General features: G+C 40.3%; 2 protein-coding genes across 3 annotated transcripts; one reads left to right on the top strand and one right to left on the bottom strand.

Annotated features, from left to right (window-relative positions):
- Nucleotides 1–291: 291 nt before the first annotated feature.
- On the bottom strand, nt 292–5,369 carry eif3m (eukaryotic translation initiation factor 3, subunit M). Its single transcript, XM_086285868.1, has 11 exons — nt 5,216–5,369; nt 4,438–4,570; nt 3,747–3,885; nt 3,526–3,649; nt 3,272–3,366; nt 3,037–3,120; nt 2,845–2,944; nt 2,299–2,380; nt 1,704–1,847; nt 977–1,037; nt 292–520 (listed from the first exon to the last, which is right to left on the bottom strand). Exons 1-11 carry the CDS (start codon nt 5,255–5,257, stop codon nt 397–399), a joined length of 1,128 nt encoding a protein of 375 aa, XP_086141994.1. The 5' UTR covers nt 5,258–5,369; the 3' UTR covers nt 292–396.
- Nucleotides 5,370–15,777: 10,408 nt separating this feature from the next.
- wt1b (WT1 transcription factor b) lies at nt 15,778–23,510 on the top strand. Of its 2 annotated transcripts, none has more exons than XM_086285860.1 (9): nt 15,778–16,534; nt 17,730–17,852; nt 18,571–18,670; nt 19,919–19,999; nt 20,492–20,597; nt 20,680–20,827; nt 20,924–21,013; nt 21,658–21,741; nt 21,885–23,510. In XM_086285860.1, exons 1-9 carry the CDS (start codon nt 16,117–16,119, stop codon nt 22,004–22,006), a joined length of 1,272 nt encoding a protein of 423 aa, XP_086141986.1. In that variant the 5' UTR covers nt 15,778–16,116; the 3' UTR covers nt 22,007–23,510. The 2 variants fall into 2 exon arrangements, with proteins under 2 accessions (XP_086141986.1, XP_086141979.1); XM_086285853.1 differs by having other exon boundaries at nt 21,658–21,750; nt 21,885–23,509.
- The last annotated feature ends 470 nt before the right edge of the window (nt 23,511–23,980 follow it).

Below are 23,980 nucleotides of genomic sequence, written 5' to 3'. Positions count from 1 at the left end.
CAAGTGACCCTCCTCTTGAGAGCCATTTCTCACCCCAAGCCTCAGCTCATCTGGTTTACCGCCATGCTTACCTTTAACTAAAACCAGATGTTGAGACCCACTAGAGGATGAGCCCCAATTAAAGTCACTGTACAGCTTGGTTAGATAATGATATGGGGTAGTTGTTTAAAAAGATTCATTACTGCACATTTATTACCCATTAATGGCACTTTAATGTACATAAATTAAGTTTGGTTTGAGCATTAATAAAACAACAACAAAAAAAAGATTAAGACACAAAGAGCAACACAGTTGACTGTCGCTGTTCTTTTATTGGATGAATAAAAAACCGACCATTGCAGTCTGGGAATTTGGAAAGCACTAAGAACCAGTCTAAACAGTTGGGGTAAAGTGGGATTAAGCAGAAGGTGACAGGGCTTGCAGACTGGTCTTGACGGTTGCTAGATTGCCCTTCCAGGAGCTGAGGCTGTCGTACAGCTGCTGCCACTGCTGCTTGCCAAAGGTGCGGTGTGTGCTGTGGCTGAAGGGGTGGAGATAGAATTTTTTGTTTTAAAAATGACACAGGCCAAAGTCATACACAGAGCTCGATAAATGTGCTATGATAAGCTAATGACACTGCCATACAGACTTGTTTAAGACATGACTAAACACTCAAAAAGGAGGCAGGTTTGAATTTAAAAAACAAAAACAATTACATTTTCTGCAGCCTCCAGCATAACATAGATAAAAAAGCAACCCTAATCAAAGAAGATGAAAAAATAAAGCCTCACAAATGTGAGACCTTGAATATAAACCTGAAGTTTTGTAAATGAACAGAACTGCAGTTTTTTAAAGTTGTTTCACTTCTACTTTTGAAACCAGTGAGAAGACAACCAAGGTGATCAGAAAGTCTTGTCTTTAATAAAAAAAACAGAATAATATAACAACAGAATAATGACGCAATATGTTTAGAGAACAATGTATAATGATCACATACCTCACAACAACTTTTCGCTGTGTTTGGTCGATTTTGCAGTATACCATTTTGGTCCGAACAGCTAAAATGAAAAAGCAGGTAAGAGGTGATTAAAAGACAGCAAGAGTTCTGACATTACATCAACAGGTTTGTTGTCGAAAAAAATAAAATCAAGTGGTTGTTACAAAGAAAATGCTATTTAAGATTTCAAACCGACTTGATCCCAAATTGCTGTGACATAATACACCTGGAGGTAGGAATAACCTCACAAAAATGCAGCTGCAGTTGTATGGCAGGAAAAACCATTTGCTCTAAAGATTTAACACGTGACTGGTGGAAAACATAATAACCTTATAAAAGATTTAAATTTTATGTTTAAGTGGAAGGATTTTACACGGGGAAAGATTATTTTGTAACAAAGCAAAAACATGAACCTCATTTTTTCACCCAAATGAAATTATATTTTCAGTGACGGTTTTGATTGATAGATTGAAATCTGTCCAGTAGATTTATATAAAGCAGTGACGTAATGAGTACTGAAATTTTTTTTTGCTTATCTTATTTCTTTGCTGAATAATAAAATGCAAAATTGGGACTAAACCAGAAAAAAAATGCATTTTAATAGGCTACTCTGCTTACTGATGAACAAACAATGAACTGGTCTTGTATGATTCATTAGAATCGCTTCACATCATGTTCAATCACTTTCCTTTGGGAAAGAGAGGAACGTGGCAAGAATTGTTCATACCGTCAATGACAAAAGCCTCAACGTCATCGGCTCCAATCTGCAGTTCCTGCTGCATGGTGTCAAAGGAGATCTCCTTGAATTCCACCGCCATGCCCATGAATGTCAGCAGACGCATCTTGGCCATGTTTTGCTCATGAGACAGGCCTGGAAAGCAACGTGCAGGGATCATTAAGCACAAAACAGTCACAGTCAATTAGTCTTGACTCAGGGAGTTTCCCTGTGTTAATTGTTTCTAGATTTAGGAGACTGCAGTAAGGGAATCTACTCATTAACACAAACATCACTCCACAGGGTCTGTTTTGAGAGTCCATCCTACACAAGCTTTTAATTACACTTAAACCTTTAGTAGTGAGACGATAACAACGTGAACGCACTTTTCTGTAGTGCTGACACAGCACAAGATTGTGTGAGAAACACTAGCTCCTCAAAGCACAAACGACGCTCAGCTACATGTAAACTTTAAAAGAAAATCTCATCCGTGCATTTCTATTACATATAATTAATAATCTATACACTTTTTTTTTACCTTGTCTTCTGGTTTCTGTTTGCATTTCCATGTGTCATGTGTATAACAGCTCACATTATGGCTACTTACCAAGAGAATCAATGAAGTCTTTGTTATTCTGGTAAAATTTGACATATGCTGCCAATTTGGCGCTCACAAAGATGGTTAATAGCTGAAAAAGAAGAGGGAGAAGAGGGTCAAATGCCACTGTATGATGTACAATCAGCTTGATTGTTGTTTTGTTCACACAGGCTAAAAGTTGTTAGACTTATCTACGTCAGATTGCTGAAAACTTTAGACGCACCCTGAATAATTTTTTGTCATAGACTGAATGCACTCAAGTAGAAATGTTCTAGATTCCTCAAGTGAATCACTCAAACTTAATAACCAGTCTCATGTGTGATGTGGATTGTACTGTCATGACACAACATTATAAAAATAAATGCTTTATGTGCTTTGTGGAGTATGAAAGGCACTGAAAGGCAAATTGTGATGAGGGTTATTGGGGCAGATGTTTCCATTTATATACAAATATCCATCCATCCATATTCTTCTGCTTATCTGCAGCCGGATCGTGGCGGAAGAAGCCTAATAAATAAATAATTATAAATGCTCTATGCAATCTCTAGCACTTACGTCATGGATGAGTTCCCCCTCCAAGAAGCGAACAGGTTTCAGGGTGAGCAGGTGGTCAAACAGGAAAGTGTTGGGATCTTTGAGAGCACGGACGATACATCTAAGAGACGGCAGACAGATGCGTTAATGTACTGCTGAGGAGGACAATGCTAAAGTGTAATCTCAAGCGTTCAACAAGTTCTACAAGCTTACCTGTGGGCATCAACGCGTGCTTGTGAAGCATTGTCTTCTGTGTAACTTCCAAGTAGCTCAACCATCACTTTTGCTGCAGCTTCGCTATAAAATAAATAATTATATTGTTGAAAATGCTTCTACTGAGATATTCTATGCAGAACATTTTCATACACTCTTATGTCTAAATTTTATCTTGTCCTTTTTCTTTTCTCTTGAAGTAATCCGTACACAAAGAAACCCTATGTGGATTTACCTTTTCTTGCAGTCAACAAGTGCTTCGTATACCAGCCTCAAAAGTGTGTGCTTCTTCTCTGTGTTCAGGTTCCAGTCAACAATCCACTTGCGCACCTGATTATGGGCACAAATACATATGATACATTAATTACAAAGGGCAAAAAGAAAATGCAGAAATATTGGTTTACTAGCTCAGTAAACCAAGGCACTGCATTATAACACCAGCAGTGTTTTTGGCCAGTCATACGGATTAATCACCATGAACGTATATACCTGATCAAGTTCAGTGGGGATGAAGGATATGGCGTTACAGGTGGCGGCCACTTTGATGAGGCTGCAGAAGACTGTGTACCTCACGGGAGTGTTCTCATCCATGCCATGGAACAAGTTACTCAGCCTGTGACACCAGAAAGTAAAAGAGATTACATATTTGCAAATAAATAAGCAACCTCTTATTTTGAAAGTTTTCAGGGAAAGGACTCGATGGGACTAACAGCTGCATTCTGAGGGAGGGTCTCTCTCCTTCACGGAACTTCACAAGCTTCTCACATAGGCTTTCAATGAGAGCCTCCTGCTTGTCTGTCTCCAGGATCAACAGCAGAGACACGATGCTGTTCATCACGCTCTCAACATCTGTGGAGAGAGAGAGGGGGCCATGAGCATTAAGACACTGTTGCACAATTTTAGGGCATTAATTGTCAAACAAACATTTAACAAGACAGCAAATTTAACCAGACAAGTTAACTTAACCCTCTGCATCCCACAACAAACATGGACAGGACACACCTGGACGGGAGGTGTGTTTCCACTACTGTTTATGTACAAAAGTGTTTTTATAGACAAAGTATATGAAGTGGCTCTAATGTTGTCAGACTCTGACACTCAGCAAATGAACACTCATGCAATGTGAGAATGTAATCAAACTGTTTATCAGAGTGTGACTTTTAAGACACTCGAGCCTAAAATTATGTTGTAACCAGATGGTGTTGTTATACCCAGCTTGTTGTCCCCAAGATGGGATGGTCTGACAACAAGGAACTCTGATAATATCCTGAAAGAAATTACACGTTTTATGCATGTTCTTGTGCATTCGAGTCCTGCCTTCAGTTCAGGAGGTGAAGCCTGAGGTAAGGATGAAGAGGATGAACTAATCAAAAAGGAGCAGCAATTTTCTTCATCGCCTACCTTTATCATCGTCTCTAAGGCAGACATCGCACGCCTCGATGATCTGAGCCAGATCTACATGAAGACCGCCTTCAGCGTTCTCCTCTGAGATTTCAGCTCCTTTAGATTTAATATAGGCTCTCAGCTCTGAAGCCTGCAGTACAAAATACATTTATATTAAAAACAATACATAAAATACACAGTAAATACAGAGCATTTCAACATTTAAGAGAACGAAAAGTGGCAAATTACGTGCTCGCATCAGAGTGGACATTATATTTAAGAAAAAGGTATGGACGACTTTATTTATCTATACTCTTACATCTCTTTTTTTGTGGCTGACTAAAATATGGACTGTAGATATATAGTGGACAGAAACAAGCAACTGTTTGAGTGAAGGTATTATCCTTTCTATATCCAGTCTATTGAATCGTGTGTGTAGAATTTTTACGCCTTTGTTTGTTTAGATGTGCGGCAAAACAGCTAGCAACATTAGCTATTATTAAACCCCAAAAGAAACTTACGACACGCTAAACCCCAACCACGATGATCTTAAAAATATACCTATTAAATTACCTACAAGAAAATGTGGATGACAGGATATTTAACATATTTGCTTAAAATGTTTTACCACGCAAATCCTAACAATAAGCGTGCAGATATCAGCTGCTACGACCGACAGTTAGCATTTTAGCTAGCGAGCATGCTAAGTTTTTTGATTGGGTATCATTTAGCGACTCATCCGCGACAATATAACGCTTATATCTACTCCACGAGTTATTGTAAACGTAGATTGTACCTGATCTTCTTCCGTTATGTCGATAAATGCTGGTACGCTCATTTTCTTGTGATTTTGTGAGCCTAGATGATGAAATCCACGCTCGCACCACTACAGAGCTCTGACCGGAAAAGAACAAGCGACAAAATTCTTCTTCCGGGTCATGTTTTGTTAAAGCCACAGTAGCCTTAACCGAAGGCTGTTGGTTGGCGCTTGTGTAATACCCGAAGTACGTCTGTCCTTATTGCTACTTTTAAATACGCCGAGGATTAATCTAATGGACACGAATTAGACTATAATCTGATTCCTGTCCATGATGGTTTATATATTGTGAAAACTGCTAAATTGTATTTGTCATGACTTCCTCTGACTTCCATTGCCTCTAATTTATGTATTCCTCTCCTTTCCTGGAGGATTATCCCTGGATGTCTTGGATGAGAGGTGAACCTGAACCCTGTGAAAGGTTATCTGATTTAGCTGTAGTCCATCTTTGCAGACCACCATGGAAGGCCTGGCCAAGAGCTCTCCAAAGTAGGAAACACCGCCAGTGTCAAAGGGCAGTGTTCTTCACCATACACCCGCTGACCTATGGGTGCACGTGTTGGGCCCCTATACCGTGCGGGATCCTGTGTATTGTTACAATGGCAGGTTACTTGGTGATTGAGGTGAAGAGGGTAAGTGCAGCAGGAGGTCACCCTGAAACTATGGAGTCGAGTTACTGACATCTAAGTACAGGGTGACGACACTGGAGTCTTATTAAACTCCAAGCTCCAACATTCACCTCATCTGCCATCAGGATCTGTGTATTTTTCACAAAATCGGAAACTATGGAAACCCATGACACTGCATCATCACTGGCTGGTAGTCAGTTATTTCTCATAGCACTTACAGAAAGGGAACTTAAATCTGTTGCATCGAGGATAAATAGCTCAAAATAGTGGACTGGGGGGAAATGACTGAAGAAGCGTTTCATCATATTGCTCGTATGATGCGTCATCTTGTTGGGAAGGCAAGTGCCTGGTACGATATCCCAGCTTCAAGATCTCCCTGCCCTTGTGAGCTGTCATGGCAAAGAATTTATAGCCATTTCTCTACAAGTGTGCTTGTGTAACACCGAGGCTTTCATTATCTGATTAACAGCTGTTGTCAAGTGCCTGGTGTATTTCAAGTCCAGAATAAGAGTTTTGTGTGCTTTGAAGCTCCAGGTGCATGTGAGACATTGTTTTTGTCTTCTTTAAAAGGTATTTAAAGTGTCATGGAATGTTATGATGTTTAATAGTCTTTATCATATTTGTCGAACAGTGCTCTGAAAATAGCACTGAAATTGGAGCGCAATAAACCTTTTAACTCAGAGGAGCCCGTACCTGGTACATGTATTAAACTGGGATTTAGTCTGTCTTATATCATTAAAAATCTAAACTGGCATAGATGACTTTAGAGGAAAGAAAATAGGCTAGCAGCAGATTTCACCCTTTTTTCAGGTACTGACACTGATGTGTCTTAGTGTGTATTTTTTCCTCTCTTTTATTCATTTGTTTGTTTTTGTTGGCAGAATTTGTGAAAGGCTAGTTGTAATTCTGCTTTTGTCAAGCATTGTTCCCGTATAAGGTTGTGAAATAATGGTAGACATTGCCAAAGATTTTTCATTAAAATCTTCTCTTCTCTTGTGTTATGGTAAATTCCAATTCTCCTTTGTGTGTACGTGTGTGTGTCTGTGTTACAGTAGGTTGTTATTTTTCTCGGGGGAACAGAAAGTGATAGTTTTCATGTGTTTATCTTATAACTATTACTTCTTTCTTTTTTTTAAAGACTGCATTGTAGCTATAGAAAAACTTCAAAAATGACTAAAATGCAAATAAGAACTTTAGGTGTTGGTTCATGCTCCATCTTTAATATTCCTCAACCCACAGTATATGTCTGCTAAAGCTAATTGGAAACAATATTTATTGTTAAATGTCTGCACTGACTTCATCCCTATTTGCTTGAAGGAAAATTGCACACGCTTTCATGCTAAACTGCTGGCGAATTGCCTGCTCAGCCTCCTCAAAGATAAATGACTGTGTCATAATAGCTGGTTGAGCCCAGGTGTCTGTTTTCTCCCTGTCGGCCAGCCAAGTGATGAGTATCCATGTAAACCAGTCTCATGGTTGTCATCCAACATGGCTGCCTACCTTCCACCCACTAATTGTCTGGTTCCCACAGTTCTGCCTGCTTTCACAGTCTCCAAAAGATCCCCTTGCTCAGACTCATCTATCAGCCAGTGACCTTGTCAGAGAGCGTCGCATGAGTAACTTCCCTATTTCTCTAGGTGGAGCAAATTGCTTGTTAATTACTTATAAGCTGACCCATCCTCCCTTAAAAAAGGTAAAAACACATACAGTTAACAAATAAAACATTAAAGTCAAAGTCTTAAGTATGAATAAGTCTAAGGCCAAAGTGTTGCATGGCATATAAAATCCTATGGGGCCAATCTGATGGGCTTTTGTTGTTCATAAATGCAGGCAAGAAATGTATAATAAATCACTTTGATGATGACCTCTGGGTTTTTATTTATTTATTTCACAATAACCAGTTTACTAGCACAGAAACTAGTAAACTGGTTATTTTATTTTATTTACCTTTTCTGCTCCGTACTGAAGTTATTTTGGTTTGAAAGTTGTCTTTAATCCTCTTTAAATAGTTTTTTAAAAAGTCCTGAGGCTAAAAAAGTGCTGATTAGGTTAAATTCAACATAATTGTAAGGGCAACTGGTAATTGTGGTTAAGTCTACAGGAAATGGATATACAATAAGCCTGTGTAATGTCCTTTGCAGTTTTGTGTGTTTCATTTTCACGCTCTGAATACATGTTTGATGAGCAGTCTCATCAAGCTGAATGCCTGTTTATTCTTGTGATCACTTATCTCCTCTTCAAGCAGATAATCAATCATGCACTGCAGCTAATGTCACACCTTTGCACTTGTGAAAATTTTTTTTTAGTCCACATAGAATTTCTGGTGATCGGCTGTGTTGTGTACACCTTCTAGATGGGTGAAAAAAAGTCTTTAGATCACCAGAAAAAAAAAATCAAATACCATTGTTATCTTACCGCTGTTATCTCACATAATGCTCCGCTTTATATCACACTGAGGATCACAGCAATCAATCAGTGTGAGTTTGCATTTGTGGTTTTGAGTTATCTGAAGTTGCTAATCCCTCAATGTGGAATTTGTGTGCTCTGTTTCAACCTAATGGCATCAGCAGGGAATAAAAGCTGCTGTTTTACAGGAACTCTAGCGTTCCTGTCTAGCAATGGCGTGTCCAGCGGGGTGGCCTGTGCCCCCCCAGGCCACCCCGCTGGACACGCCATTGCTGTCTAGATAGATTGAGTCACTACACTAGAACTGTGGCTCTGTCGATGATGGAATGGCCTCTTGTCATCAGAGAGTGTTTATATTACACACTCTCACAGGCTAGTAGGGGCAATAAGAGTTTAAAAGTCACAGACACAGTCAAAAAAAAAATCTAATGTGTTTCCACCAGGGATACATTGTGCAATGTCTGGCGCGAAGCTATAGATGCCAGAGCTCAGAAATACTAATTAGAGGCATGTTCAACTACGTGACCCTGTAACTGCAAGATTCTGTTTAGACTGTTTCATCAGTGCTGATAAATGCAATGGTGAAGACAGAGAACAGACAACTGTTAAAACTTTCTCAGTAATGAATGTAACTGACAAAAAAAAGCAGAATTGTGTTTTTTTCTTTTTCCAGAAATTATTTAGGGTTTTCAGTTCAATTCAATTCAGCTTTATTTAGATCTTACCAAATCATAACAACAGAGTCGGGGCAAGGTGCTTTATACTGTACGGGAAAGATCCTACAGTATTCTGGGGTGGCTGTAGCTCAGGTCAGCCACTAATCAGAAGGTCGGTGGTTCGATCCCAGGCTGCCTCCTGGCTGCATGCCAAATATCCTTGGGCAAGATACTAACCCCATGTTTGCCTACTGGTGGTGGTCAGAGGGCCTGGTGGCGCCTGTGTCCGGCAGCCTCGCCTCTGTCAGTGCGCCCCAGGGCAGCTGTGGCTACAATGTAGCTTGCCATCGCCAGTGTGTGAATGTGTGTGTGAATGGGTGAATGACTGAATGTAGTGTAAAGCGCTTTGGGTTCCTATGGACTAGAAAAGCGCTATACAAATGCAGGCCATTCTGGATAAAACCACAACCATCAATCAGCCCCCCTGTGAGAAGCACTTTGTGACAGTGGGAAAGAAAAAATCTCTTTTAAGAGGAAGGAACATCTAGCAAACTGGTTGGGTAGAAGGTGGGGGAGGGGCTGAAAGAGAAAAGAAAAGAGGACAGGGAGACAGGACAATACACGGAGTAATGAAGTAAGAAGACAAGTGAATGGCATCCGGCAGTGCTATACAAAGACTTGGGAATGGAAAAATTGAGTGGTGAAGATGTGTTGTTTACGTCACAGTGTATCACAGTGTTGAAACAAACAAACTTAGGTTGTTGTTGTTTTCTTTTAACAGACTTATTTTCCAGGCCAAACAAAGATCGTGTCATGAACTAGCTGTGTGCAGGCAGATGAGGACCCAAATGCAAAACTCACGGAGACAAAGGCTGAACTCAAAATCTCTGCTTTATTGCAGGCTTCACAAAGAAACAGAACTAAACTGGGAATGCTAAATCGAGGGAACACAGAGAAGGGAACACAGGGAAGGGAAGAGACGTTGACGACGCGACACTGAACTGAAGGAGATGTGGACATAAATGCACAGAGGGTTAACGAGGGAAGTGGGAGCACACGGGGAACACAGGTGACACTGATAACCATAACAAGACACGGCAGGAGCAAACACAACACTGACGGGAGACCATCAAAGTAAAACAGGAAGCACACAGAGGCAGACCAGGGGGAGAGAGAGAGCACGGGGAGAGCACAGACATAACGGGCTGGGGAAGACAAGGAATAAAACACAAGGAGGGGAAACGAGGCCTCACAGATACACAGAGGGGGCACACAGGGGGTAAAGTCACGAGGGGAAATCAAATAAGCAACATCTTAACAGAACAACCTAGGAACCATGGCATAAATAAAGAACAAAATACAAAAACAAAAAGCTTTATTATGTGTTTGTATCAGGACTGAGAAAATTGCAGCAAATCAGTATTTCCTTACAACCATGTGTCAGAGTTCACGGTCTCATTTTGTGCTGATTGCAGTAACTTGTATATTTTCCCATCACTGTTCGCATATCTCATAGTTATCCTGTAAACATTTCCTCACCTACCTTCAGAATGAGCCTCGAGGGTATGACAACAGTCTCTAACCGCTACAGATATCTTAAAATGTTTTCTGATGACTGTGTAAGCCTCAGCCACAGCTGCTAGGGTGCGGTTGTGAATTACTGTAAAGAACCGATAAAGACTGACCTTGATCTTGACACACACCCATCTGCTAGGATGAGACATCACTGAGGAAAACTCACTAGTGCGGCACTGACATATGAAATGAGTGTAAAATAATAATTTACACTTTCCTCAGAATTAAAAGTTGGTTTCTTAACTTCTATAAATAATAATAATAATAATTATTATTATTCTCATTTCAGATTGCGGGTTAATGATGATGATGATGCGTCATATGCTTATGCTTGTACTTATACATTCCCATAAAGTGACACAAACCACTCTTAACAGAATTTTAACCTTCTGAGTCACAGATATGTCCCAGAGTGAGATGTAGGTCATGTAGTCATCTTATGGCCAGACGTTTTAATCAATGCTTTATGCAAGGTCAGGATCATTATCTTTGGTGGCTTGCACAAGGCTCATTTACCTTTTTGAAAGTAGAGATTACAAATACAAACATGTGAATAAAGTGCCTTTATTTATAGTTGTTCTTTAACAGATCACCAAGAGTAGCAACAAAACAATTCAAACTCTTCTTGTCGTTGGATATCATTAAAAATGTTTTTTTTTTCTTTCTGTGCCTTAATGCTTCATTGTCCCACAACTCGTAAAGAAAATGCAGACTAACATGTTGTAATGAACAAGAGTGCTGACATTTGTTGCTGTTCATTAATCACACGCATACCACCCTGTTTCTTGTTGGTGGATGACGTGTTATTATGCTGCTGAAAATAGCTACAAGCTAAAAACTGCAGTGCTCAATTTGCTTATTGTTTCATTTCGTTTTACAATTAATTCATGTATTTGTGTCTTTACTAGTGGAGTCGTGTAATGAGAAAAAAACTAGTGTTAATGATCTGTGTAATTTATTGACTTTATTGAGATTAATAAAGCTTTCAGAAATGCATTTTAAAGACATTCTTTTTTTGAAAGCATTTATCTTGGTTGAGTTTTGTTAGATATACTTGTTAAGCTGCTTATTAATGCAAATATCTAATGAGCCAACCACATGGCAGCAACTCAATCATTTAAGCATGTGCCGTGGTCAAGATGACCTGTTAAAGTTCAAACTGGGCATCAGAATGAGGAAAAAAGTCATTTAAGTGTGGTGCTGTTGTTGCTGACAGATGTGCTGGTCTGAGTACTTGAGAAACTGCTGATCTACTGGAATTTTCTGCACACCAATGTCCAGGGTTTAAAGAGAATGTTCCAAAAAAGAGAAAATATCCATTTAGCAATACTTCTCCGGCAAACATACCATGCTGATGAGCGAGAGGTCAGAGAAGTATGGCCAGACTGCTTCGAGCTGATAGATAAGCAACGGTGACTCAAATAACCACTTGTTACAACCAAGATAGGAAGAAAAGACGGGCTACAGCAGCAGAAAACAACATCGGCTGCTACTCCTGTTAGCTAAGAACGCTAAACTCACACTAAACTGAGGTTGCATTTCAAGCAGATTCACCAAAACTGGACAACAGAGGTTTGTAAAAACGTTGCCTTGTCTACAAAATTTGTGCTCTTACATTCTGATGGTAGGGTCAGAATTTGGCGTGGGCAACATGAAAGTATGGCTGCATCCTGTTTTGTATCTGCAATTAAGGCTATTGTAGGTGGTGTTTTCTTGAGACATTTCAGGCCACTTAGTACCAACCTAGCATCATTTAAACATCTGAGTATTGTTGCTGCCCATGCCTATCCCTTTATCCCTGACAGTGTACAGTGAATCATACAATGCTCTCATAAAGCTCAGATCATCTGAAACTGGTTTCTTGAGTTTGAAAATGAGTTCACTGTACTCAAATGACTTCCACAGTCACCAGATCTGAGTCTAATAAAGCACCTTTCGGATGTGGTGGAATGAGAGATTTGCATCGTGGATGTGCAGCTGACAAATCTGCAGCAACTGTCATGTGAATATGGACCAAGATTGCTGAAGAATGTTTCCAACACTTTGTTGAATCCATGCCACGAAGAATTTAGGCAGTTCTGGTGGAAAAAGGGGGGCTGAGCCCCTATTGTAACTATCAAGGTGTACCTAAAAAAGTGGGAAGTGAGTGGATTTCCTTTTTGCATTTCACAGAGGCTCACCTACTGAAGCTTTTCAAATGAATAAAAATGGCCAATAAGAAGAAACCAGTGGGTGTTTAAAACATCACTGGACAAGTGTTGAGGCTGACACGTGACCTGTAGAACTGCACATTCTCCCGCAGACCTTTCTTCTCTGTTTCTTATCTCCAGTCTGATATACCACGCTTTGAAGAGTGCTTGGAGTTGATATGGGCTAATTAAAACAAGTGTACAAGCTTTATAGAACATAGCTTGGTGTTCTCTTTAAGAAGAAAAAAGTAATTTGAGGTAAGGAACAAACAGTTCCATGTGTACCCTTCCTGTTTAACAGAAACCAGCATATTTAGAAATAAGCAGGGATTTGGGTTTTTCTGTGCCACTCTCAGCACATCAAACTAACACCTGCTGCTCTTTGGCATTTCTCTGCTGCTGTTAAATGCTATAACAAAGCTACTGCACTTCTGATTACTAATATTTCAAAAATGTTAATAAATCATTTTAAATCAGCAGTGCTCTTGTTTTGAAAAAACAGAAACTGCCTTGTAACCTATGATCAGATCCAATAGCTTGAACGCAGATGTTTATTTAAATGGAAAAAGTAATTTATTTTGCATCTGTCCTGCCAGGTCAAATATCTCTGTAGTTTATCATGCATCTCTCTGGCTTCTCAAATTCCCCCTTAGTCATCGTGCTGTAGAAAGTTCCAGTCTTGTGTATTTCTTGTTAGGGGTCAGAGGCAGTATTGACCATTTCCTTTCTACTGCACAGTAATGTTGTTTTAAACCCTGAGTTAACCATAGATCGATCTGAAGAATGGGTGTATTTGGGGACTGCCATTCGTCATAAGGCTTGAAAGGGTTGTTTTCTCCCGACCCTGTCACCTTTGATGAATTCCCATTAAAGGCTCCACTCTGGAAGGCACAGCCAGCATTTGCCTTGGCTCAGACACACTGCATTTCCTCCTCTTTCTCTTTCTAAGTTTGACAAGATACTTTTAATTGTTCCACAACCTTTTGTCCATAAAGGACATCATTTTAGTTTCTGTTTGTTTGTGATGGGCGGACCACACAAGGTTTTTAAAAACTGCATTGGGAGAAATTAATTTTCTTCGCTTCTATTTTCAAATCTGCGATGTGGACATCCTCTAAATGTCAGCGTGTTCCTCAGGGATGTGGGGCTGCCTTTGCACTTGTTTATTTCCAAGAATAGAGCAAGTAGGAAAACTCTTAATCTTCTCCATGTCCGCAAACCACCCAGATGAATCTGTGCTTTAAATTTTAAGGGCATTGTAAGGTTATGACCACTGTAATGGATTTCATCAGATACGGTCAATAAATTCCTGGAATATTTCAGAAAGCAGCAATTCAAAGTACTTACCATGAGTACTGAAAGACGCATCACTGTAATTTTGCAACAATGACTGACAATTGTCTCTGTAACGCTACTTCAGCAGTTTGTCGGGTTATTTCATCACTCAAAGCAGCTTGTCACCTCTTTCCTTCACTGTTTCCTTCTCTTTCTGTTTCCCATTTCAAAAGTAACTAACCCACCACTTATTTTTAAGTTGATTCTGGGGTCAATAACATTTCTTGAATTACATTGGAGAAAGTGATGAAAGAAAGTGGTTAACACTCTTACCATGTCTCACACTAATTCACCGATGGACAATTTATCCACAGTATTGTGGTCTGAATCGTAAAGTTATCCAATTTGGCATCGGTTCAGAGTTAAAGTAATTGGAAGTGACAGACTACTTAAGACTTTTTGCTCTCATTCATGTCCCCAGGAGGAAAAGAACAAACATTATACACAGAGTATGAGCATATTACCGACACACTCTGGGCTACAAGAGAAATAGTACATTTTGTGTTTTAGATCCCAGTTTTCTCAGTCGATAGGCATGGTGAGGACAGACAGTTTTTGCACATAATCCATGTTTCAAGATTTCTAACATGAACCTCATTAATCCAATACCAAATCACATTTTTTATACATTTTAAACAAATGCTAAAAATGATACAAGCACTTTTTTTTTAGCTTGATGATTACCATGGTCTTATCTCGGGCCAGCTATGATTGATTGTTTCACTGCACTGCTTATAGCACATATTGTGATTCTTTTAAGCTTTTAAAGAAAAGAAGGAGGAACCCGAGTGCTGATCGCACAAATACTGTAATGTTAAAAGATCCAAAGCAGCTGTCTTGGTTTTTATAGGCATATTGAAGTTACTGCATTCCTGTGCAGTTCCTCTGAGTTAAGCTAGAGTTAAGGTCAAAACCCAATCTTTAACATGCTCATACACACACACACACACACACACACACACACACACACACACACACACACACACACACACCCTCTCTTCTAATAAATAATTATCCCTCAGTGTGATGTGGCTTTGGTCCAAGGCCCTGGAGTTTATGTGAGCTGCTTTTAGTAAAAAACAGTACCATATCCGAAATGGAAACATTCCGGCCACATTTTATGCATTTTTGTTTTTACCATTTTTACATTTTGAGCAATTACTGTTTCACCTGTAATTTTTACTCAGTCTAGTGCAGTGTTTTTGCAAGCAGCTGTCTTGCTGCTCGCTAAACTGTTGCTTCATCCAGTAAGTATAAATTTTGAAAGTGTATATTTCTGAAAACAAATGAGTCAGAGTCATAGGAGTCCAGAACGATAAGCATTTGTAAGAACAGCTCAGGTCACTAGTGCACTGACTAACATTTTCATTTTGCTGTTTTTGAACACATGTTTGAAAACATTTTTTATTTTCAAATTGTAGTTGCTCAGGTTTCTAGTTTGTTCTGCATCCTGAACACTGGACATGTAACACTGACTCCCTCTTTCATGCACATGTACGTGCAATCGATGAGAAACGCTTAAACTTGAACAAAGAAGGAAGAACAACACCCTCTAATCTAAATGTGACATTAGTTAGAATCTACTCAGAAGTGCAGTCTGTAAAAACAATAAAAAGATTTGCAGTCTCAGCTGGCTGGGGAAAAGCAAGGGAGTCATCCTCTTCTCATCCTCTCTTGCTCCTCCCCTTCTTCACTGAGTTATTCAGTATTTGAGCCTTCAAGAGAATAAGGAAAGCCAGACATTATAGAGACAGAGGGACAAGGAACTGTTTATCTCACAGGCTCCCACTTCAAATCCACGGCAGGTACCCAGGGAGCCTGAAATTTGGCATCCAGATTTTGTTCAACAGTCAGTTATTTTCATTATTCACTTTCTCACAAAAGATTGGAAACATGGCTCCTCTAGCGCATTGTGACCACTGATGTCTGTTTCTGCAGAAGTATTTCCTCCATGCTTCTTGTTTCTTCAGATATTGTTTTTGTTATGCGCTTAAGAGTTCATTAATGTTACTGTGATTTCTTAGTTGTACCTTCTTTTGGAATACGATCACTACTTTTTTGGACTGGATTTTCTTGAATCTCCTTCGCTAATGTTGACCGAACCGTGTGGAACCATGTCACTGGGCTCAGATGTTCGCGATCTGACCCTTTTACAACCTGCGCCTCCTGTGCCATCCTTACCAGGAGCTGGTGGCGGCTGTGGGATGTCTGTTGGCGGGGGCCCGTGGACCCAGATGCTGGACCTCCACCCTGGCTCTCCATACAGCTCCCTGCCCTCCCACCATTCCCTCATCAAGCAGGAGCCTGGCTGGGGCACCGCTGATCCGATAGAGGACCCTCACTGTGGACTTGGGGCCTTCACAGTGCATTTCACTGGCCAATTTACAGGCTCGGGCCCCTGTCGGACCGGGGCCTTTGGAGAACCACCTTCAAACCAGCCAAGAATGTTTCCCAATGGAACCTACCTGCCCAGCTGTGTGGACAGCCCTCCTACACCTAGGAATCAGGGTAAGCATTCTTACTGCTAATCCCTTCTGTGATACCATCAGTCAATAAAATGTTTTTTTAGAGACAGCATCATTCTATACTGCCATTAAATGTGCTCTTGATGTTTAAGAGTGTTGTCAGTAATGTTGTGTCTGAGCAGCATGTCATGTTCTTTACTAGGTCATTTCAAATCACAACAAATCCTTTGGCATCATCACTATTATTACCTCTCAGTTTTGGGTTTAATTAACACAGTATTGCATGTATACATAAAAAGTGTAAGTATAAAAAATAAAAATTGAGTCCTTTGACTTCAGCTGCTGTTTGAGCAACTTTTTATACAAAACAGAAGATTAGTTTGGTTCTTATCTGGAATCATAATTAAAAATGAAACTACATAAATTTTGTTTCAATGTTTCTGTACAGGAGATAAGACACATCTGCCACTGTCATAAACAATTCTTGCATTTGCTATCTGCTGGGGTACATTTAACCTACATGTTTGCCTGCTGCTTTCAGAGGAAGTGTGCATGTGAGACTTCTTTGCCCAGCGCAAAGTAGTTTTTGATGAAGTGATAAAACAGAGTGGTTTTCTGCAAGTGGCATGAATCAGGGAGTTTGTGAGTCATTTTTCTTAGAAATTTACTGACATCCCTTTTGGGCCTGACGCTGGGTATCACAAACTGTCCATACTGCGTTTGTAAAATAGACATCACATTCACTTTCCTTGTGATTGTACAATTCTTGTGTGCTACAGCAGAATACATCAAAATAGTTTTCGTTACATGTTTCTTTCCCCGTCAAATAACTAAAATGATACTCTTTAAAATTTTCTCTCCCCTTCTATTTTTTTTTTTTTTACAAAGCATATGCTACAGTAGCTCACATCAGTCCATCTGTGGTGTGTCTGCCAAATTTCTTTTTCCACCTGCCATAAATAATGCAACCACAAAGCCAAAGATAGATGGGGGGAAAAAGAATATGTTACAAGGAAAGAGGATTTAGTAGTGCGATGAATGTCTCCCTGCGGTAAGCCTGCCAGGGACTAAGAGCTACTATCAAGGGGATATAGATAACTGACCAGATACTGAAGACTTTGCAAGCTTCAGAATGTTGCAGTGATGTTTGAGATGATGATCTAATGACTCGAGCAGGCAAATAGGCTCATTTTATTTCCATCACCTCTCTTTTTTGTTGTTTTTGTTTTTTCTCTCAGGTTACGGAGCAGTCGGTTTAGACAGCAATCCCAGTTACGGTCACACGCCGTCTCACCACACTCCTCAGCTCTCCAGCCTGTCATTCAAACACGAGGAGACACTGTCACCGCCAAACAGCATAGGTAACTCTTTACGCCCCGGCGCCTTTTCATTTGATCTGCAGACTGGAAGGCTGTCGTGTCACAGCAAGGTTATATAAGTAACCCATCATTTTTCATATCACAACAGAACCGCTATTATCCATTTCCCTTCATCTCTCCCCATCTCTGTCTGCACACATATTCATATACGCAGACATACATAAACACACTCTCCCTCTTGCTCTTCAAGCATACAAAAGGTTAATGATTCTGGAAATTATAACTTGAGGAAATGGCTTTATGCGACTCTGTTGGAATGTCAAAAACTGTCTAGGGACCAATATACTATGTGAACCTGAAAAGGACCAGTGGTTCTCAACGACCTGTTCTCCATTCTGTTTTTTTTTCTCTCTTGCCGTTCATGTGTCTTTGAAATGAACTCATATTTGTTTTACAAATAAATTTAGTGTGTCTGGAAAAATGATTCAATATAATATCAATGGTTTAGAAGCATTTATATCGCAAGTGGAACAGTGATGTATTGTATGTAATATATAGTTTTAACCAAAAACCACTAAAATTAACAATGTGTTCAGTGTTTTCTGTTTTTTTCTATGTATTTCACAGTTTCATGATCTTTTCTAGACTCCCAGCTTTTCATTTAAAAAAAGCATATTATTTTAAAATCTGAAAATGAAATTGTTGTAAACACTGCATCCATATTTTAAACCAGCCTTTGTATTTTTTTCATTTGATTTAGTTGACCAGCAATTTCCAGCGCCTAATCCTATGTTCAGCTGCCATAATCCTTCAGACTCTTGTCCGAGCAGCCAAGCGCTGCTGCTGCGAAATTACAACAGGTACAATAATTTATCCCTGTATGAGTTTGTTTTTGCTTTATTTCCCCTTTTTTCTGGTCCTCAGTCATCAGTTCATGTCAGATTCTTTCCACTGACACCATATGCAGCTTGCTCACTTGCTGGTAATTTTTAGAAGTGTGAACTCTCCCTGATCCCACATTAAGCCCCGTGTTTGCCTCTACAGCGTCTGGGTTGTGAATCCTAATTTGTTCTGAGGTTAAGTGCTGCCCACTGGTGCTCAGCAGGCCAAAACAAACACTTAAGTGATCTACTGCTGATGTGTCTCAGTCCACCCTCAGGAAAAATGAGGAGAAAAGTAAAAAGGAGAAATGTTAAGTGAAAGTGAGAGTTGCAGAGAAGCTGCCACTGAAAATCTGCTTATTTGAATCTGTAGATGTGTTTCTCACTTGTTTTCCTTTGGATGGAAAACATCTCAAAGGGTAAATTAGGATGAAATTCTTCAAATGCCGCCCCGCGATGTTGTTGAAGAAAAGGAACATGTACAACTCAAATACTAGGACGGCAGCTGATAAGAACGGGGAAGACTGCACTGTTGTTAGAGCTATTGCATGAACTGGAAACCCTCAAACAAACACGCACACGAGTGCACGCGCTCATACACATGGTGTACATATGTCAGATATCAGTGAGTCTTTGCACAGTTTTACTTAGTTCAGAACTGATTAGTGAGCCATCGCAATCCTTCCCTCAAGGACTTCTGAAGGAATGTGGTCCAGAATTCCCCTGAAAGTCTTTCCCGCCATTAATGATACCGAGGACAGAGTGATGTCATCCACGGGTCCAGGGTGTACTAGGCACAGAGGCTCTCACCCCCACAATGAGTGCACAATCCCATCTTCAAGTGTGCGAGTTTGTGTGCTGTGTTTGTGTGTGTCTGTGTGAAGTAGTGTGATCTGCCAAGGTAAAGAATGGCTCAGTGCCTGTGTCTTTTAATGAGGCCAGTGAGGAGTGTGGTGGGTGGACAGCATGTGTTAATAAGTGAACCATTTGGACTTCCCCTGAATGAAACATCTTCATTTTATGTACAAGGGAAGAAAACTGTCAGGAGGAATTCAGAGTAAATCTTGTCTGTGATTATTAATTTCAAGGTTATTTCCAAAAAGTAACCAAATAATAAATTAAAAAAAAACCTGAACATAGCCTATAAATTACTTTCCCCGCTTTCCTAACTCTGCTGTAAGTGCAGTGTTAACCCTGTTAATGCCGTATGCTGTATGTTTTACTCAGTGATAACCTGTACCAAATGGCATCTCAGCTGGAGTGTGTAACATGGAACCAAATGAACTCCTTGGCATCATCTATGAAGAGGTGAGACTTTGTCGCTTTTTATTTTCAACACCATATGGTGCAGTTTTTAGTCTTCACTGGTGCTTTGTTTATGTGCAGTCTTTCACTTCTAATGCATGTTCTAAATGCTGAGTTGAGTATTTGAAGGTTTTCTGGTTTAGGCTACTATAAAGTCATTCAAACTTTTAAAAAGGAAGAAAAAAGAAGGAAACAGAAAGAAGGGGCCATTTGTGCTAAAGAATGTGAGACGAAGCTTTCCTTGCTCAAAAAATTTAAAAAAAGTCTCAGATGAAGTTTATGTAGGATCCCGTCACCTAAATTTACAAGCTGAGTGAGAAAATATATCTTCAGGGCCCTGGATATATTGTTAGAGGCAGGCATGTTTAAGGGTTGTTTGGAAGAGAAGAGGAGAAAGGCTTTTGTTCAAGTTGGAAATCACTCAGGAAACATGGCATTTATGTCCTAAATACTCCACTGTTATAATTAACTTGTAACTTTGTTCCTGCCTACCAGCGGCCATCCAACCAGCTATGACAGTGACCCCATAGCCCCACCTCCACCCATGCTTGTCAGCACCCAGTACCACATACACACCCACGGTGTCTTCAGAGGACTTCAGGTTAGTCAGGTTTGGTCACACATATGAACAAAGACAGAAAGTGAACTTCCTCAGTGTAAATCCTTCTCCTTTCTTCTTAAAGGATGTCAGACGGGTATCTGGTATCACTTCCCCTGCTGCGAAGACTTCAGAGGCCAGTGAGAAGAGACCGTTTGTGTGCGCTTATCCCGGCTGCAGCAAGAGATACTTCAAACTGTCCCATCTGCAGATGCATGGCCGCAAACACACAGGTGGAGGCTGTTTAGAACATTTGTACTCATTTGTCCTGCCCACTTTGAAATGTGACGACTTTAGGCTTCGATGATGACGGCTGGTTTGTATTGCAGGAGAGAAACCATACCAGTGTGATTTCACAGACTGTGGACGCAGATTCTCTCGCTCGGACCAGTTAAAGAGACACCAGCGCAGACACACAGGTAGAGTGGTGTTAAGCTAGTATATCTAATCCCTCATTCCACTATAGATAGGTACATCAGGTTTCCTTTTTGGACAATACATTTAAAAAGTAATTACTTAAAGGATTTTGAATTTCCTGGTAGTGTGGAGGAGGCAGTTTTGAATGAATAATGAATATTTTTTGAAGCGAGAAATGAGTCATTGTAATTAGTGTTTCATTATTTATAAAATCCTGGCTGCTGCCTTAATTCGCCTTTTAACTCTTTTTTCTTAAACCTTCTTACTGCTTTCTAAAAATATAGCGGCCATCATTATTGCTTCAAGACCCCGTAATGCATGAAACTATATCATTCAATCCAGGAACACAACAAAATAAATATTTAGAAATTAATTCACTACGAGAAACAAATAATTTTTCTATGTATTGTGATTTTGTATTTATTTAATTGATAATACTGAATGCTGCATAACCAGAGTGATCAATTATAATCCATGAATGCTAGAATTCCCATATCTAGAATGAATCTAGAGTAAATTTGATCACATTTTCTTAATAGCAATTTTTAACCACTTAATCTTACACTTAACTTCTGACCCTCTTCTTACCGTTTCCACACTCATTCATGTTTCTGACGGTGCAACAACAACCGTCATCTCTGCGTAGGAGTGAAGCCCTTTCAGTGTGAGACGTGTCAGAGAAAGTTTTCACGGTCAGATCATCTTAAGACACACACTCGGACTCATACAGGTAAAACAAGTGCGTATACCTTTATTTTCTACTTCTCCATTCGAATTGATTTACACACAATAAGTGCCTTCACTGAATTCACTCTAAAGCAATGCTTTCTCCTGTTTTTCCCCTTTTTTTTTTGCGTGTCCCCTCCTTGTCAGGTGAGAAGCCCTTTACATGCCGCTGGTCCAACTGTCAGAAGAAGTTTGCCCGCTCTGACGAGCTGGTGCGCCACCACAGCATGCACCAGAGGAACCTGACCAAGCTGCAGCCTGCCATCTGAGCAGCAAGAGGAGGAGGAGGAGGACAAAGAGGAATGTGACAGTATGTTGTGCCAGCTAGTAGAAAAAGATGCCTGGATCCTGGTCAGCGGTTATGGTGCTTTGCCAGACTTACCGAAGTGGCGAGCGCAGCTGACGCCTGCGTCAACGTCAAGACTCACAGATGATCCCCAAGGTCGTCAAGATGCACTTCAACCACTACTAGCAATAAAAGTGCCATTTTGAGAGGGTATAATGCCACAGTAACGCTGAGCCAAGATTTTTGTTTTTAACTTCATGAGATGAGGAAAATGTTGACATACTATTTTGAATATTTTACAACACATGCACTGGCTTCTTCTTTTGTTTTTAAAATGGTCTCACCTCTTCAATATGTTGGACATTGTAAACTGGATTTAGAGCAATAAGAACAACTCCTCAGTGTTTGTCTGTTAAGTTGAACACAGAGAATCTTCGGTTGTGGGAATGTCGACATCTTTATCTTCCTAAAGTGTACATTGACTGCCCAGATTGCTTTGTATATACTTCATGTGGTGCATTTGCTCACAATATATGGTGCCTTTTATATTCTTGTGCATTTATAAAATCTTGAGTCACATCAGTGCACGCTTGTGTTGGCGAGAGACAAAGGAGGTGTGGGTGTTGTCAGGTTAAGAGGCCACCTATGAGACGAGGTGGGGGTGTGAGGTGGGTGACAGACAGTAAAACAGCACCCCTCTGTGACTCTGACAGGTTGCAGATCTCACCCTCCTAAATCTCAAGCACACATCTTCATAAATAGGAACATCTGGAGCCCAATAAATCTCATTAGAAAAGACACATACCTCAGTGTCAGCAGGCTGCTCTCCACTGACTGCCCCCTTATACGCAGGCTGGGCCCCCAAAATGCACACATGCACATGCTTGAGTTCTTGCTGTACATAATAGCCTGCAGTTTAGAACAACACTTTACACCTTTTATCCACATGATGGCAGTGTCATCCTTTCTCGTCTTGCAAATGGAACTTGTACTCAGAGTTCTCGACTGTGACTGAATTCATATACTGTTTATATTTTACCACCTCAGCCTGAAGATGTCCAATTTATTCTTGCATGTTGAGTATCAGTACAGACTATATTTCGGTCCATGAAATATACATGGTTTCAATAGAATGTGTGTTTTTCAGCTTATCTGCAAATCTAGAGGAAAGGCGATGGGATGATTCAGCTTCAGAGGGTGTGTTAATAAAATATGACTCAGTGTGGGCAGAAAGTGTTGTTGCATGGCTCATAGTATGTTTTAACTGTTATCAGTGTGCTCGCATATGGAAAGCACAGTGTACGTTTAAAGAAGACATTTATCCAACAGAAGCCCAAACAGGGTACAGTGTGTACCTGCTCTTTTCACGGCAGCCCTTTTACACTTGACGAATTAACAAAGATTAAAATGCCTTTCTCCTACTTCAGGGTCACAGACGGCTCATTTGAAGTGCAGATTCAGGTTGTTTTCCAATTCCCATAATGGCAGGGAGGTAGTATCTCTGTGATGTTTTTTTCTGCTTCTTAATCCAGTGCACTTTGATTAAGAAGGGCTCGTCTTTGTTCTTACTCAGCGGGGGTGTTGTGAATTGCTGGAAGATCAGACGGACAGAGTGAAAGACAGAGCTGAACATTTTACTCACTTCAGTTCACTCTTTACTGGATATTGGCAAGGCTTTCCGGAGCAAGAGGTTCTGATGCTTTAAATGTCCTCAGTCTTTACTACCAACGACTATCACACTCACTCAGATCTGTGCCCTATACACTGATCTTCTGCATTTCTTTGCGGGCATGTGTATTACCCAAACAACACAATAAATGTATGCACTCAGTCCCATCCTGCCAAATGTTACCCCCAGTCTGAATGCATGAACACACACATAGGCGTACACACACTCGCTCGCGCACACGCCACCAGATGCCCCCTCAGCTGTACTGCTGGCAGTTTGCCTTTAAGG

This window comes from Aulonocara sp. 'chitande type north' Nkhata Bay, linkage group LG1 (genome assembly GCF_057382095.1).
Source record: "Aulonocara sp. 'chitande type north' Nkhata Bay isolate Kocher_YH1m ecotype deep benthic linkage group LG1, A_spYH_male_GT1.1, whole genome shotgun sequence".
Classification (NCBI taxonomy): Eukaryota; Metazoa; Chordata; class Actinopteri; order Cichliformes; family Cichlidae; genus Aulonocara; species Aulonocara sp. 'chitande type north' Nkhata Bay.
Note: the sequence above shows the minus strand (reverse complement) of the source record. Positions and strands in the feature narration are given on the sequence as shown.

What these genes read in the sequence shown, in the direction of transcription:
- eif3m (XM_086285868.1), bottom strand. Translation starts at nt 5,257, where the DNA reads ATGAGCGTACCAGCATTTATCGACATAACGGAAGAAGATCAG. An exon ending in AGACTTCATTGATTCTCTTG is followed by an intron (nt 1,848 to 2,298) that starts GTAAGTAGCCAT and finishes GTTGCTTTCCAG; the next exon opens with GCCTGTCTCATGAGCAAAAC. An exon ending in TGAGGCTTTTGTCATTGACG is followed by an intron (nt 1,038 to 1,703) that starts GTATGAACAATT and finishes TTTTCATTTTAG; the next exon opens with CTGTTCGGACCAAAATGGTA.
- wt1b (XM_086285853.1), top strand. Translation starts at nt 16,117, where the DNA reads ATGTTGACCGAACCGTGTGGAACCATGTCACTGGGCTCAGATGTTCGC. An exon ending in TCCTACACCTAGGAATCAGG is followed by an intron (nt 16,535 to 17,729) that starts GTAAGCATTCTT and finishes TTTTTCTCTCAG; the next exon opens with GTTACGGAGCAGTCGGTTTA. An exon ending in GCATGGCCGCAAACACACAG is followed by an intron (nt 20,828 to 20,923) that starts GTGGAGGCTGTT and finishes TTTGTATTGCAG; the next exon opens with GAGAGAAACCATACCAGTGT.